Source organism: Haliotis rubra, unplaced genomic scaffold, assembly GCF_003918875.1.
Source record: "Haliotis rubra isolate DU_JTF1 unplaced genomic scaffold, ASM391887v1 Scf466, whole genome shotgun sequence".
Taxonomy (NCBI): domain Eukaryota; kingdom Metazoa; phylum Mollusca; class Gastropoda; order Lepetellida; family Haliotidae; genus Haliotis; species Haliotis rubra.
In genome coordinates, this window is record NW_025767153.1 from 647,100 (window position 1) to 663,697 (window position 16,598).

The 16,598-nt window shown below is 38.6% G+C and overlaps 1 protein-coding gene across 1 annotated transcript in view; it reads right to left on the reverse strand.

The window, feature by feature from the left end:
- The window catches only part of LOC124290451, a 52,966-nt gene extending 42,313 nt beyond the window's left edge, over nt 1-10,653 (reverse strand). Inside the window, 1 exon segment of the mRNA XM_046727156.1 lies at nt 10,543-10,653. Within this exon segment, the coding sequence (XP_046583112.1) occupies nt 10,543-10,610 (68 nt within the window). The 5' untranslated portion in view covers nt 10,611-10,653.
- Nucleotides 10,654-16,598: the final 5,945 nt, after the last annotated feature.

The window sequence follows — 16,598 nt, forward strand, 5'->3', positions numbered from 1 at the left end:
GTATTGGCCAGTAGCAAGATCATTATATAATTCAACAATTTCAATCACAAGTGGATGTAGTGGTGATGGAGATATATTTTGTAGCTCAATGCCAGCAGCAGAAAGAAGGAAATGTTTGATTCGTTTTCCTAGAGGCGGAATAAGAGAGGACTTCTTGTTGTACAGATCCTCATACAGGGGATTAAAGACACTGTCGGTTGTTTAGGGTAACACGTTCGGGTATAATGGAACAGCCCACTGTCTAGTGAGTAGAGTAGAGTGAGCCTGAAACAGGTTCGTTGCTGAGGAGTTTGATTGTGTGGAAACAGAACATTGTTGTGGTTAAAGGCTAGAATATAAGTTAGTGATATACTGTAAATATAATTTTATACGGCGTTGTTTTAGACACGGCTTATTGGCCTCGACGTGGAGACTATTAACAGACGTTCTAAATGATCCAAGGCAAAGTCTTAGACCTTGGTGGTGGACAGAATTAAACAGCTTAAGGTTGTTGTTACAGGTTGTCTGATAATGGTAATGGAGCCGTAATCAGGTTTCGAGCGGATGAGTGATTTGTATAAGTGTAGGAGGGTAGTTTGGTCCCCTCCCCACTTTGTAGTAGAAACCACTTTCAGCAAGTCAAGTGCCTTCAGCCATGATTTATTTTTAGGTATTTGTATATGTGGACGAATTTCATACTGTCTTATGTACAGCTCTCGATGATGTACAATAAAGAACACTGCCCAGGTATATTTGTAATAACCCTCATATTGATAAATATATTTCTCTTATGAAATCTGACTATCTTCCGTTGATATAGACACTGCCCAGTCTAACTAAAACATTAAACAACGGAGAGAGTTCCCCTTGATATTCAATTTCTCTATTTTTAATAGGAGAGATTAGCTACTTACACCTTTGTCATCAGGGTGTAGAATATGTGTACATAACTACAGCCATTACAGACAGTACAACCTTCACACCGAACTATGTGGTATAAAATGTCTGTAGTTAGCTGCCGCCATTACACATAGTAAGATCTTCACATTGATCTTTGTGGTATAGCATGTCTGTAGTTAGCCACCAACATTACAGACAGTAAGATCTTCACATTGAACTTTGTTGTATAGCATGTCTGAAAATAGCTGTCGCCAGTACAGACAGTAAGATCTTCACATTGAACTATGTGGTATAGCATGTCTGTAGTTAGCCACCACCATTACAGACAGTAAGATCTTCACATTGAACTATGTGGTATAGCATGTCTGAAATTAGCTACCGCCATTACAGACAGTAAGATCTTCACATTGAACTATGTGGTATAGCATGTCTGAAATTAGCTACCGCCATTACAGACAGTAAGATCTTCACATTGAACTATGTGGTATAGCATGTCTGAAATTAGCTACCGCCATTACAGACAGTAAGATCTTCACATTGAACTATGTGGTATAGCATGTCTGAAATTAGCTACCGCCATTACAGACAGTAAGATCTTCACATTGAACTATGACAGTAAGTGGTATAGCATGTCTGAAATTAGCTACCGCCATTACAGACAGTAAGATCTTCACATTGAACTATGTGGTATAGCATGTCTGAAATTAGCTACCGCCATTACAGACAGTAAGATCTTCACATTGAACTATGTGGTATAGCATGTCTGAAATTAGCTACCGCCATTACAGACAGTAAGATCTTCACATTGAACTATGTGGTATAGCATGTCTGAAATTAGCTACCGCCATTACAGACAGTAAGATCTTCACATTGAACTATGTGGTATAGCATGTCTGAAATTAGCTACCGCCATTACAGACAGTAAGATCTTCACATTGAACTATGTGGTATAGCATGTCTGAAATTAGCTACCGCCATTACAGACAGTAAGATCTTCACATTGAACTATGTGGTATAGCATGTCTGAAATTAGCTACCGCCATTACAGACAGTAAGATCTTCTTCACATTGAACTATGCCATTACAGACAGTATAGATCTTCATGTCTGAAATTAATTAGCTACCGCCATTACAGACAGTAAGATCTTCACATTGAACTATGTGGTATAGCATGTCTGAAATTAGCTACCGCCATTACAGACAGTAAGATCTTCACATTGAACTATGTGGTATAGCATGTCTGAAATTAGCTACCGCCATTACAGACAGTAAGATCTTCACATTGAACTATGTGGTATAGCATGTCTGAAATTAGCTACCGCCATTACAGACAGTAAGATCTTCACATTGAACTATGTGGTATAGCATGTCTGAAATTAGCTACCGCCATTACAGACAGTAAGATCTTCACATTGAACTATGTGGTATAGCATGTCTGAAATTAGCTACCGCCATTACAGACAGTAAGATCTTCACATTGAACTATGTGGTATAGCATGTCTGAAATTAGCTACCGCCATTACAGACAGTAAGATCTTCACATTGAACTATGTGGTATAGCATGTCTGAAATTAATTAGCTACCGCCATTACAGACAGTAAGATCTTCACATTGAACTATGTGGTATAGCATGTCTGAAATTAGCTACCGCCATTACAGACAGTAAGATCTTCACATTGAACTATGTGGTATAGCATGTCTGAAATTAGCTACCGCCATTACAGACAGTAAGATCTTCACATTGAACTATGTGGTATAGCATGTCTGAAATTAGCTACCGCCATTACAGACAGTAAGATCTTCACATTGAACTATGTGGTATAGCATGTCTGAAATGTACCGCCTGAAATATAGCTACCGCCATTACAGACAGTAAGATCTTCACATTGAACTATGTGGTATAGCATGTCTGAAATTAGCTACCGCCATTACAGACAGTAAGATCTTCACATTGAACTATGTGGTATAGCATGTCTGAAATTAGCTACCGCCATTACAGACAGTAAGATCTTCACATTGAACTATGTGGTATAGCATGTCTGAAATTAGCTACCGCCATTACAGACAGTAAGATCTTCACATTGAACTATGTGGTATAGCATGTCTGAAATTAGCTACCGCCATTTACATTACAGTAAGTAAGATCTTCACATTGAACTATGTGGTATAGCATGTCTGAAATTAGCTACCGCCATTACAGACAGTAAGATCTTCACATTGAACTATGTGGTATAGCATGTCTGAAATTAGCTACCGCCATTACAGACAGTAAGATCTTCACATTGAACTATGTGGTATAGCATGTCTGAAATTAGCTACCGCCATTACAGACAGTAAGATCTTCACATTGAACTATGTGGTATAGCATGTCTGAAATTAGCTACCGCCATTACAGACAGTAAGATCTTCACATTGAACTATGTGGTATAGCATGTCTGAAATTAGCTACCGCCATTACAGACAGTAAGATCTTCACATTGAACTATGTGGTATAGCATGTCTGAAATTAGCTACCGCCATTACAGACAGTAAGATCTTCACATTGAACTATGTGGTATAGCATGTCTGAAATTAGCTACCGCCATTACAGACAGTAAGATCTTCACATTGAACTATGTGGTATAGCATGTCTGAAATTAGCTACCGCCATTACAGACAGTAAGATCTTCACATTGAACTATGTGGTATAGCATGTCTGAAATTAGCTACCGCCATTACAGACAGTAAGATCTTCACATTGAACTATGTGGTATAGCATGTCTGAAATTAGCTACCACCATTACAGACAGTAAGATCTTCACATTGAACTATGTGGTATAGCATGTCTGAAATTAGCTACCGCCATTACAGACAGTAAGATCTTCACATTGAACTATGTGGTATAGCATGTCTGAAATTAGCTACCGCCATTACAGACAGTAAGATCTTCACATTGAACTATGTGGTATAGCATGTCTGAAATTAGCTACCGCCATTACAGACAGTAAGATCTTCACATTGAACTATGTGGTATAGCATGTCTGAAATTAGCTACCGCCATTACAGACAGTAAGATCTTCACATTGAACTATGTGGTATAGCATGTCTGTAGTTAGCCACCACCATTACAGACAGTAAGATCTTCACATTGAACTATGTGGTATAGCATGTCTGAAATTAGCTACCGCCATTACAGACAGTAAGATCTTCACATTGAACTATGTGGTATAGCATGTCTGAAATTAGCTACCGCCATTACAGACAGTAAGATCTTCACATTGAACTATGTGGTATAGCATGTCTGAAATTAGCTACCGCCATTACAGACAGTAAGATCTTCACATTGAACTATGTGGTATAGCATATACAGACAGTAGTGGTAAGATAAGATCTTCACATTGAACTATGTGGTATAGCATGTCTGAAATTAGCTACCGCCATTACAGACAGTAAGATCTTCACATTGAACTATGTGGTATGTGGTACAGTAAGATCTTCACATTGTATGAAATTAGCTACCGCCATTACAGACAGTAAGATCTTCACATTGAACTATGTGGTATAGCATGTCTGAAATTAGCTACCGCCATTACAGACAGTAAGATCTTCACATTGAACTATGTGGTATAGCATGTCTGAAATTAGCTACCGCCATTACAGACAGTAAGATCTTCACATTGAACTATGTGGTATAGCATGTCTGAAATTAGCTACCGCCATTACAGTAAGATCTTCACACAGTAAGATCTTCACATTGAACTATGTGGTATAGCATGTCTGAAATTAGCTACCGCCATTACAGACAGTAAGATCTTCACATTGAACTATGTGGTATAGCATGTCTGAAATTAGCTACCGCCATTACAGACAGTAAGATCTTCACATTGAACTATGTGGTATAGCATGTCTGAAATTAGCTACCGCCATTACAGACAGTAAGATCTTCACATTGAACTATGCTGGTATAGCATGTCTGAAATGGTATAGCTACCGCCATTTACAGACAGACAGTAAGATCTTCACATTGAACTATGTGGTATAGCATGTCTGAAATTAGCTACCGCCATTACAGACAGTAAGATCTTCACATTGAACTATGTGGTATAGCATGTCTGAAATTAGCTACCGCCATTACAGACAGTAAGATCTTCACATTGAACTATGTGGTATAGCATGTCTGAAATTAGCTACCGCCATTACAGACAGTAAGATCTTCACATTGAACTATGTGGTATAGCATGTCTGAAATTAGCTACCGCCATTACAGACTAGTAAGATCTTCACATTGAACTATGTGGTATAGCATGTCTGAAATTAGCTACCGCCATTACAGACAGTAAGATCTTCACATTGAACTATGTGGTATAGCATGTCTGTAGTTAGCTACTACCATTACAGACAGTAAGATCTTCACATTGAACTATGTGGTATAGCATGTCTGTAGTTAGCTACCGCCATTACAGACAGTAAGATCTTCACATTGAACTATGTGGTATAGCATGTCTGAAATTAGCTACCGCCATTACACACAGTAAGATCTTCACATTGAACTATGTGGTATAGCATGTCTGAAATTAGCTACCGCCATTACAGACAGTAAGATCTTCACATTGAACTATGTGGTATAGCATGTCTGAAATTAGCTACCGCCATTACAGACAGTAAGATCTTCACATTGAACTATGTGGTATAGCATGTCTGAAATTAGCTACCGCCATTACAGACAGTAAGATCTTCACATTGAACTATGTGGTATAGCATGTCTGAAATTAGCTACCGCCATTACAGACAGTAAGATCTTCACATTGAACTATGTGGTATAGCATGTCTGTAGTTAGCTACCGCCATTACAGACAGTAAGATCTTCACATTGAACTATGTGGTATAGCATGTCTGAAATTAGCTACCGCCATTACAGACAGTAAGATCTTCACATTGAACTATGTGGTATAGCATGTCTGAAATTAGCTACCACCATTACAGACAGTAAGATCTTCACATTGAACTATGTGGTATAGCATGTCTGAAATTAGCTACCGCCATTACAGACAGTAAGATCTTCACATTGAACTATGTGGTATAGCATGTCTGAAATTAGCTACCGCCATTACAGACAGTAAGATCTTCACATTGAACTATGTGGTATAGCATGTCTGAAATTAGCTACCGCCATTACAGACAGTAAGATCTTCACATTGAACTATGTGGTATAGCATGTCTGAAATTAGCTACCGCCATTACAGACAGTAAGATCTTCACATTGAACTATGTGGTATAGCATGTCTGAAATTAGCTACCGCCATTACAGACAGTAAGATCTTCACATTGAACTATGTGGTATAGCATGTCTGTAGTTAGCTACCGCCATTACAGACAGTGAGATCTTCACATTGAACTATGTGGTATAGCATGTCTGTAGTTAGGTACTACCATTGTAGACAGTAAGATCTTCACATTGAAATATGTGGTATAGCATGTCTGTAGTTAGCTACCGCCATTACAGACAGTAAGATCTTCACATTGAACTATGTGGTATAGCATGTCTGAAATTAGCTACCGCCATTACAGACAGTAAGATCTTCACATTGAACTATGTGGTATAGCATGTCTGAAATTAGCTACCGCCATTACAGACAGTAAGATCTTCACATTGAACTATGTGGTATAGCATGTCTGAAATTAGAAATTACCGCCATTACAGACAGTAAGATCTTCACATTGAACTATGTGGTATAGCATGTCTGAAATTAGCTACCGCCATTACAGACAGTAAGATCTTCACATTGAACTATGTGGTATAGCATGTCTGAAATTAGCTACCGCCATTACAGACAGTAAGATCTTCACATTGAACTATGTGGTATAGCATGTCTGAAGTTAGCTACCGCCATTACAAACAGGAAGATCTTCACATTGAACTACGCGTTATAGGATGTCTGAAATTAGCAACCGCCATTACACACAGTAAGATCTTCACATTGAACTATGTGGTATAGCATGTCTGAAATTAGCTACCGCCATTACATACAGTAAGATCTTCACATTGAACTATGTGGTATAGCATGTCTGAAATTAGCTACCGCCATTACAGACAATAAGATCTTCACATTGAACTATGTGGTATAGCATGTCTGTAGTTAGCTACTACCATTACAGACAGTAAGATCTTCATATTGAACGATGTGGTATAGCATGTCTGTAGTTAGCTACCACCATTACAGACAGTAAGATCTTCACATTGAACTATGTGGTATAGCATGTCTGTAGTTAGCTACTACCATTACATACAGTATGCGAGGCGACTAACGGGATCGGGTGGTCAAGCTCGCTTACGTGGTTGACACATATCATCATATACCAATAGCGTAGATTGATACTCATACTGTTGTTCACTGGATTGTCTGATCCAGACTTGATTATTTACAGACAGCCGCCATATAACCGGAATATTGCCGAGAGCGGCGTTTAGCAACAAACCAATGTGATACAGCATGTTTGTATACATCTGTGCATATAATAAGCACCACTCTGTATGTTTACCAATCGATTTTGTCTGAAATGAAATTCTAAACTTTTTCCAAAGTTGAAAAGTGAAAGTAATAATTGATTATTGTGTGGCCTATAAATTCGTTATTTATTGTAAATGGATGAAAGTATGTAAACTAAGATTTAGGAAAAGTTACTGTCAAACTAAAACAAGGTAAATTTTAAAATGCAGTAAAAGTTGCTTTACATACAAAACAGACAGATTTTAGCTGTAATTATCAGTATCCGTCAAGGAGAAGTGTTCATTCATTACAATAAACCCCAAATCATAAAAAAAATTATCCCAAAATCTTATTTATGTGGCCTTTTTCAGTATTTGTCAATTAGCAATCTGAATTGTTGGAAAAAGGTCTGAATCTTTGACGTTCGGGTTCTTCCTGATTGTGCATAATTAAAGCTTACTTGGTGTGTAAATGTCGTCTTGGTATGTAACAGAATTTTTATTTTCAAAAATTCAGTCACATCACATTTTCATCAACATATTCTTTCATAAAGAATAGAAAAGGTTACGGCATTTGTAAAATTGTCAGTGGCTAAAACTTCTTTAACTACAGGTTGATTAAATTGATGGCTATACCGTAACTTTTCTGTAGCTTCACATCATATTTTCAAAATACGGTGGTGCTTGATTAATGCTCGGGTGTATATATAGCTACCCTTATTGCAGACTGTATGACTTTGACCATCCACGTCCCTTTAGTATGTCGCCTGTCATTACTCTAGAGCAATACGGATGCAACGTTAGCCGTGCAGTTTGTATAGTGGATAGTTACGTGACAATTGATCATATGTAACACTGTTATAAGATCTCCACCAGCCAGACACCAACCAGGCCACTCAGATCCTTGTGTTCAGGATATTTGTCATATCCTCTTAAGTCAGTGTCTCCTGTCTACACAACGTGGATGAGTCACTTGTGCTCACGCTGACCAACTAATGCCGATAACACTTCCTTGTGTATCCTAGTAAACTGAATTTCAGAGAATTGACTTTATAGAATGACCACGTCTTTCGTATTTCATCTATTAAACGCCTGTTGTAATATTCTAACGCCGTTTCAATACAGAATCCGCACTTCAAGTACTGCGATTGGCTGGTGATTGATAATGACAATATTCTGTCAGTGTCCATGGTCCATAGTATGGTGATCAGCCTTCAGTTGCTGGTGATCTATAACCCGTATTTATATTGTACTGTTGTCTTTTGTGATATATTTTTTTATGATAGCGTACTAGTTCTAAATTAAGAGCTGCGATACTCTAGTAGTTTTACTGTCCTTCGATGACAGATATGTTTGTGTTCTAAAATTATTGATTTTAATATTGATATGAATTAAATTGTTCTCGTCACGACATGGCTGAGATATTGCCGGTGTCATGTTAAATATTAACTCACTCACTCATTCTGCCAATGTACCTTTTTTATTGTATCTTCCTTAATTATCTATGTTTTGCATATAAATATTCTCTTTTGAGTAATGAACCTGAACAAATACACCTCATTTGTGCAAGGATGATAAAAATATATGATTTTAAGCGCACCTCAATAGAGTGCATCGTATTGAAGGTCCCAAGTGGTTTCATTTATAGATATCAAGTCATACTTGAAAGAAACTGTTTTAGTGATTACACGACCTAAAATGCAAACATATAATTTCGTCTTAAATTATTAATGTCGGATAGCGGAATGGTACTGAAGTTACATGATTAACAACTTATTGTTATGAAGCACCATGATTAATGTATAATCTTTGCAGAATTTAAAGTGCGCATGATGTTGTGAGAATCATCGAGGAAGAAGATCGTGCTGATGCTTCTATATTTATCACTCCACCTAATAATGGCGCAGAGCCTGACGAGGGTAGACGAGGGATGATGGGTGAAATATTGATAAAATGACAGGCTGATTTGTAATTCTAAAAGCTTCTAAAAGATCAAGGGGCCGACAGTAAGATCGGGCGATTAAGTCATTACGCCATCCTCCTTTACGAGGACGCTTGGGTATATCTTCCCCCCTGTATAGTGTAATAAAGTTCAATTTTCTCCGGAACTGTTATAGTTGAAGTACGAGGACTTCCTCTTACTTTAACTATAATAGTTCAGAGCAAAAGTGTACTCTATAACTGTACGTACGGGTAGAGCGAACTGTATTCTTAAATATTCTCGAGTGAATTGATCAAATTTACCACGAATTGGCAGAAATTGAATTTATACTTATGTATATATATAGATATATACAAAGAAAGTGATGAGAATACCGAGCGTACAGTAGTACATGTTGGAGAAGATCCGTGTCGTGTGATTATTTCAGAAACTTCTTCTTATATATATATATAAAGAGAGGGATTTAATATGAATTTACAAGGAAGAGGTCACTTATCTTTAAAAAATATAAGTTCACACCTTATTAGGGTGCGGAAACATATTTTGCTATTTCTATAAAAAATACAAATACATTTAAAACAACAATCAATTGTGTTCATAACAATCAAAAGAAATAAACTATATTAGAAAATAGACGATTTATAAAATAGTTTAACCTTTGTGCCAATAATTGAAGGATGCAACATGGTCCTGCAGTACAGGCATAAATACACTTTCGCGAACACCTGGTGTCAGCACTGATTTTCAGGGATCCATTTATATCAATTTTACCGCTATTTAGCCTATTACGCCCAGTGGATTATGTTTGGGCGAAAAGTTGAGATTTGTTATTAACTCGACTTAACGGTCTGTGTTTATGTTATTTACGGTGCAGTATTTCTTCTCTGGTCTTCTGATGAATCGTTAATCTAAAGGGGCAAATATTCTAGACATTTTCGATATCGCCACAAGATTACCATTATGATACTTGCACTACAATGAATGATCAGTCAGATAGCCAAGAGGTTACGAGTTTGATCTTCAGCCCGAAGACTCGGGTTCAATTCCCTACATTTGTGTCCACAGACATTGCTAGGTTTGGTGATAAAAGTGAAATCCATATTCACTTACTCCAGATGCACGGATACCGGTTAATTTGGAAAGTGCTACTCACTTAACATGACAACTTGTGTCAGTTTCAACCAGTCTACACCGGATGAATTACTACTGCAGTCCTGTAATTAAGACTAGAAATAGAAAAGACATTTGAACTTACCCATAAGCTGTGCTTGCGAGGGCTGCAACGACGAAGGTGATTGCTAGCAGGCGTTGTGTGTCGGTCATGATGCAGGCAAGGACACTGAGAGAGGGACGCTGTCTGACAGGCTTTATAGCCCCACGCCTACAAGTCACACAAGGAACTTGTATTATTCAAAAGCGTGATCATTATTATAACTCACATGCAACGTGACTAGATTTGAGTTATTCATTATGATATGTTTGTCCTAAAGTGATACATTGTTAATTAACGCTTCAGATTGCCTCCACGTTTTTGACTGGTATTTTAGATCATCATCATCATCATCATCATCATCATCATCATCGTCGTCGTCGTCGTCGTCGTCGTCGTCGTCGTCGTCGTCATCATTATCGGGCTCTGGGGTAGCCTAGTGGTTAAAGCGTTGGCTCGTCACGCCGAAGACCTGGGTTCGAATCCCCACATGGGTAAATGTGTGAAGCCCATTTCTGGTGTTCCCCTCCGTGATGTTGCTGGAATATTGCTAAAAGCGGCGTAAAACCAAAACTCAGTCAGTCAGTCAGTCATCATCATCATCATCATCATCATCATCATCATCATCATCATCAATTATCTAGTATAGATGGACATGAGGCCACCATCGGTACAACATTTTTAAAACAATTAAACAAAAACATGCATATAAATCTTATTACATCACTAGATATGATTATGGTTTCACGGAGATTTTATGTTTCTATAGCAGTACAGATACTTTTTAAGTAAGATACCAAGTCTTAAGAGTGCATTCTTATCACTTGTTCTCATCAGTTCAATAAACATTTGAACATGAAGTATTATAGTATTATTATATTACAGTATTTAGGTAAATATCTAACTCGATACCCATTGTAAAGAGGACATACTAATGTAACATGCAATTCATCTCCTTGTTCAGTCACACAGGAACTACAAAACGCAGTTTCACAGTTTTTGGAGTGTCTATAGGCATTAAAATTAAATTCATGTACATTACAATGAAATTTTGTCAAACATCTCCATAGATTCACGAACAGCGCAAAGATGCTTTTCGGAAACTTTATGCACGTTTGTGCTCGAAAGTGTCAAAGTGCATTAAAATGTTATGTGCAGTTTTGAGGAACCTTAAACAGGGACACTGACTATATAAGGCATTTTGCTTTTAGACGGTCATTTTTAGCTAAATGAAAATATATCATGATGGTGCGATTCACTGCTGTAAATTGAAATATTGCAATTGGACGTCTGTAGCGTCAATCTGTCGCTGCTCGTCACATCAATTTTCACCAGAGTAGCATCAGTCGTTTATAGGACCGATTCTACGCAGGATCGGCCTCGAAGTGGTATACCTCGGATTACAAATGCACCGCTTGATACAGTGTAGGTACATCCGGGTGCTTCATTAGCGTGGGTCCATATCATACACGCAGAAATCTAACTTTGTGCGTCTTTGGGGCAGTTTAACTTAAGGATTCACGTCTTTCCAGTCATTGACCACAATATGAAGTTGTTCCAAGAAGATAATGCCAGGCCTCACAAACCACATGCCTTTATTCAGTATCTTAAGAATGAGAACACTACAGTGCTTCCATGGCCCGACCTCAAGCTCATCGAGTATTTGTGATGACCTTGACCGAGGTGACGCCGACGTAGACGCAGATCAACTGTCGCAGCTATTCAATATGAATGGACCAGAGTTCCCCATGGTTGAATTCAAAGACGCATTCAACCCATGTTGAGACGGTGCAGAGCAGTTTTGGGGGCTCGTGGTGACCACAACAGATATTGAGAGTGAGTGAGTGAGTTTAGTTTTACGCCGCACTCAGCAATATCCCAGCTATATGGCGGCACAGATATTGACGACAACGTCCAACTGTGAACGTACGCCTTCACTTATTGAACATTTTATAAGCTATATGTGTTATCAGACATTTGATATTTTATACTGTGAAATCTGGCTGCAACTGATCCAGAATTACATGTGTTATCTCACTTTAAAGTTAGCAGATTAAATTCGTGAAAATACACATTTGCGTTTCTTTTCTTTTTTTGGGGAGAGTACACAACATAGACTCGAACAACAACAATCCAATGACAGTAACGACAGCGACAATAGTGACAATGATGGAAGAGATTATACAGTTCCGACGTTTCAGCACGTATACAAATGCTTGAATGACCTGGAAACATGACACCGGTGGCAGTTAGAGCGTGATGCCAAGGGAACCATGAAACATGATACCAGGTGGAAGTTAGAGCATGATTCTAGGAGAGAGCCCCCAAAAAGCACCTGCTGGCAGTTAGAACGTGATGCCAGGGGAGGCATGAAACATGACACCCGGTGGCAACGAGAGCAGGATGCTAGGGGAGGCCTTGAAGCACGACACCTACTGGCATTTAGAGCGAGATGCTAGGAGAGACGTGAAACATGACACTCGGTAGCAGCTAGAGCGTGATTTTAGATGAGACGTGAAACATGACACCCGATGGCGGTTAGAGCTCGCTGCTTGGAGAGGCATTAAACATTACACTCGGTGGGAAATAGAGCGTGAGGCTAGGGGAGCCATAAAACATGACACCCGGTGGCAGATGGAGCGTCATTCTAGACGAGACATGAAGCACGATACTCATTGACACCCGTGTCATTTAGAGCGTAGAAACATGAAACCCGGTGGTAGTATAGCGTGATGCTAGTGATGAACATGTCACCGGTGAAACATGAAACATGACACCCGGTGGCAGTTAGAGCGTGTTTCTAGAAGAGACGTGAAACATGACACCCGACCCGGTGGCAGTTAGAGTGTGATTCTAGGAGAGACATGGAACATGACACCTAGTGGCAGCTGTTTTATCAAGTGAAATCCCCATATGACGCATACGTAGCTGTCGATCGTTACTACAAATGTGCTTCTAAATTGTACTTTTGCTGTTGTAGATAGCATTAACAGCATTCGGGCCACCACGTAGTTTCAGGTTTACATGCTTCCCGGACACGGTAGTGAGTGAGTGAGTGAGTTAATATTTAACGTCACATCGGCAATATTTCAGCCATATCGTGACGAGAAATTTGATATTGAAATGAAATATATGTAGGACACGGTAGAATTTTTGGTAGTGTAAGATGGAGATGGTGGAAGGATGCATTTGACGGAGAGCAATGTGATCAATTGTATAATATTATGGATTCAAAATATGCGTTTATTTTAGATATGTGTTCCTGAGGTTTCTCAGAAACAGTGATTTTAATAAATTTTTATTTTTGGGTTGTTTTGTTTTGTTTGTTTTGTTTTTTTGTTTTTTTTTTAGGGTGGGGGAAGGGGGATGTTCGTGATGAAGTTTAATCATTAATGCTCGTTCCCTCCCTCACACAGCCATGGCCACCCATCCAGCCACCCACCTTCCAAACCTTCCCTCTCTCAGTCACATCCGGGGACTGCGAGGTTACCCACGGTGTACGAATAACATTTGCAGTCTACAATACATTTTCACATAGAATTAGAGCATAAACACACCGTGCGTCATGCCAACACCTTGGTGTAGATTGTTTCGAGATATTTGTATTTCGTATTCCTCGTAAACAGCACGTGACCGTCCCTGATTGAAATGACCCGTGGTGATCCGGGTTAGTATTGGTCTTCATAACGGGAACTTGTGTTTATATGGAAGGCTGGGCGCATTGATCATGATATGGTGGCTGGTTCGGGCCATCGCTTTATCTCGGCGATATCGCGACAAAGCGATAGTACCACACGATATTGCGATATAGCGATACAGCCAAAAAGAAAATAGAGATAACACGACACGATATGGCGAAAGCGCGACACGATATGGCGAAAACGCGACACGATATGGCGATACCTCGATACGACATTGTGATAATACGACACGAAAAGGCGAAACGGCGATATTGCGATAGAGTGATGCGGCGATACTGCGATATGGCGATATAAACAGGCGACACGGCGATATCGCGACATAACGATATAGCGATACTTCGATAAAGCGAATTTGAGATGATGCGAAATGGTTACGCGACATGGCGATAGAGCGATATGACAATAAAGCGATATATTAATCTTTATATGATCAATGTGTGTGTCTGTGGCATGTGCGCATATGTGTGTGAGTGTTATGTGTCCATGTTGTATTTGAATTAGTATCGTATTAGCTTAAGTCAAAAAGCCAAAACTTTCTAGGGATATCATGTAATGATAATATTCGGTGTATGAAAATACATTTTATGCAATGGTAATCTCCTATGCATGCACAGCATGAATATGGTGCTATTGTGTAACTCATCATCCTCATTATTTAAGACCTTAGCAGCTGTTAAACTTCGGCGTCATATCACAACTAATTAACGCACAATGGAACAACGTCCACAAATGGAATCAGTGTGTAGAAAATTACACTAAATGTAAAAATGTTTGACTTATTTACCTGTTTTCTTTAAATGGTCATTACAAACATGTCACTTGGCTGATTTTATTTAATTTTAATACATACAATACAAAGCTAAAGTTTGCGTTTATCTCAGATACTTCCAGCTGTCTTATTATCAGATCCTTAGAATGAAGGACACTCATCTGCCATTTATCTGTATACGCTGAAAGTATATCCAGTTGATTTTGAAGACCAATTACAGAACTGGACAAGAATCAACAAATATTAACATGAAAAGTTCGATTAGATCGGGAGAAAGTTGGATGCCATGTTTACCAGACAAAGGAGAAATGTAGAGGGCTTAAAACACATCCTTGACGTAGACAGAAAAGGCAGAAGAAACAGACACTTACACCATTGCCACAACGGACACATGATTTTACATTGAAATACAGGGATCTTATGGCACCATACATTTTACCTCTATCTACAGAATCAAACGCCTTTGTGAAATCTACAAAAGCTACATACACATTTCGCGTGCATGAAGCACAAATATCTCTCAATGGCAGCATACAAGGTAAATATATGATCTAATGTTGAGTAGTCCTTTCTGAACCCTGTTTGAGATTCCGGTATTAAATCTCTCATATTCGACCATAGTGTTAACCAACTGTTGATACTAGATGTACAGGTTTTACCGAGAATACTAGTCAGCGAAATACCCCTATAATTGTCAGGATGCTGCGGATTTCCGTTTTTATATAATGGGATGATAATCGACTGCGCCCAGACGGAAGAAAAACGACCTGTATCAGATAGCCGATTAAACATTTTTACCAGGAAGGGCATGATGTCAAGTAATGAGTATATCAGCATTTCTGAAATAACACAATCAACTGAAGCAGATTTACCAACTTCAGGACGAGATACAGCATCCAATATATCATATTCCGTAATAGGTGATTCCAGCAGAACCCTATCAACATCATTAAACTCTTGACTGAGCACATCATTGTCACAATCTAATGATGAGGTTGCTAAGCAATGGTAAAGCATAGGGGAAGTTATATAAATTAGGTGCAGTTAATCTGCATATTATAGATAAGAGGACCAAGTAAGAAAAGAAAAAGGGTTAACTTGGGTGGCTTGGGGTTGGGTTGAGGTTGGGAAGGGAGCAGTGAAGGCAGTGACACAGGAGCCTTAGGGCGGTGTACATGTAGGTATGTGGAGAAGCGTGGAGTATAGAGGGAGAGCTGAGTTGTTTACATTTGACAAAGCGCCTTCAACTATCCCATTCAATATATACAGACGACAAACATAACACAAATCCAATAAAATGCGTCCAAATCTATTAATAGTACAGTCATGTGACGCCCGCTGCTCGACAGAGGCATTGTCTTCGTCAATATATACATCATCATGACCAAAATCTACACTTTGCTCAAAGATTGGATTATATGGATCTAATCTATTAAAACTCCACCTTTTCAGTATCAGTCAAAAATTGAGAAGAAAGCTCTGGCCATTCAATTGGATCCATCACACTTTTTAAATGAATGTTATGACTTCAAAAAAACACAGCAATAATTAAAACACAATTATCATTTATTCATGACATATAATATACATTGCTGATTATGAAAAAACAAATAAACGAAATTAGAAGCGTA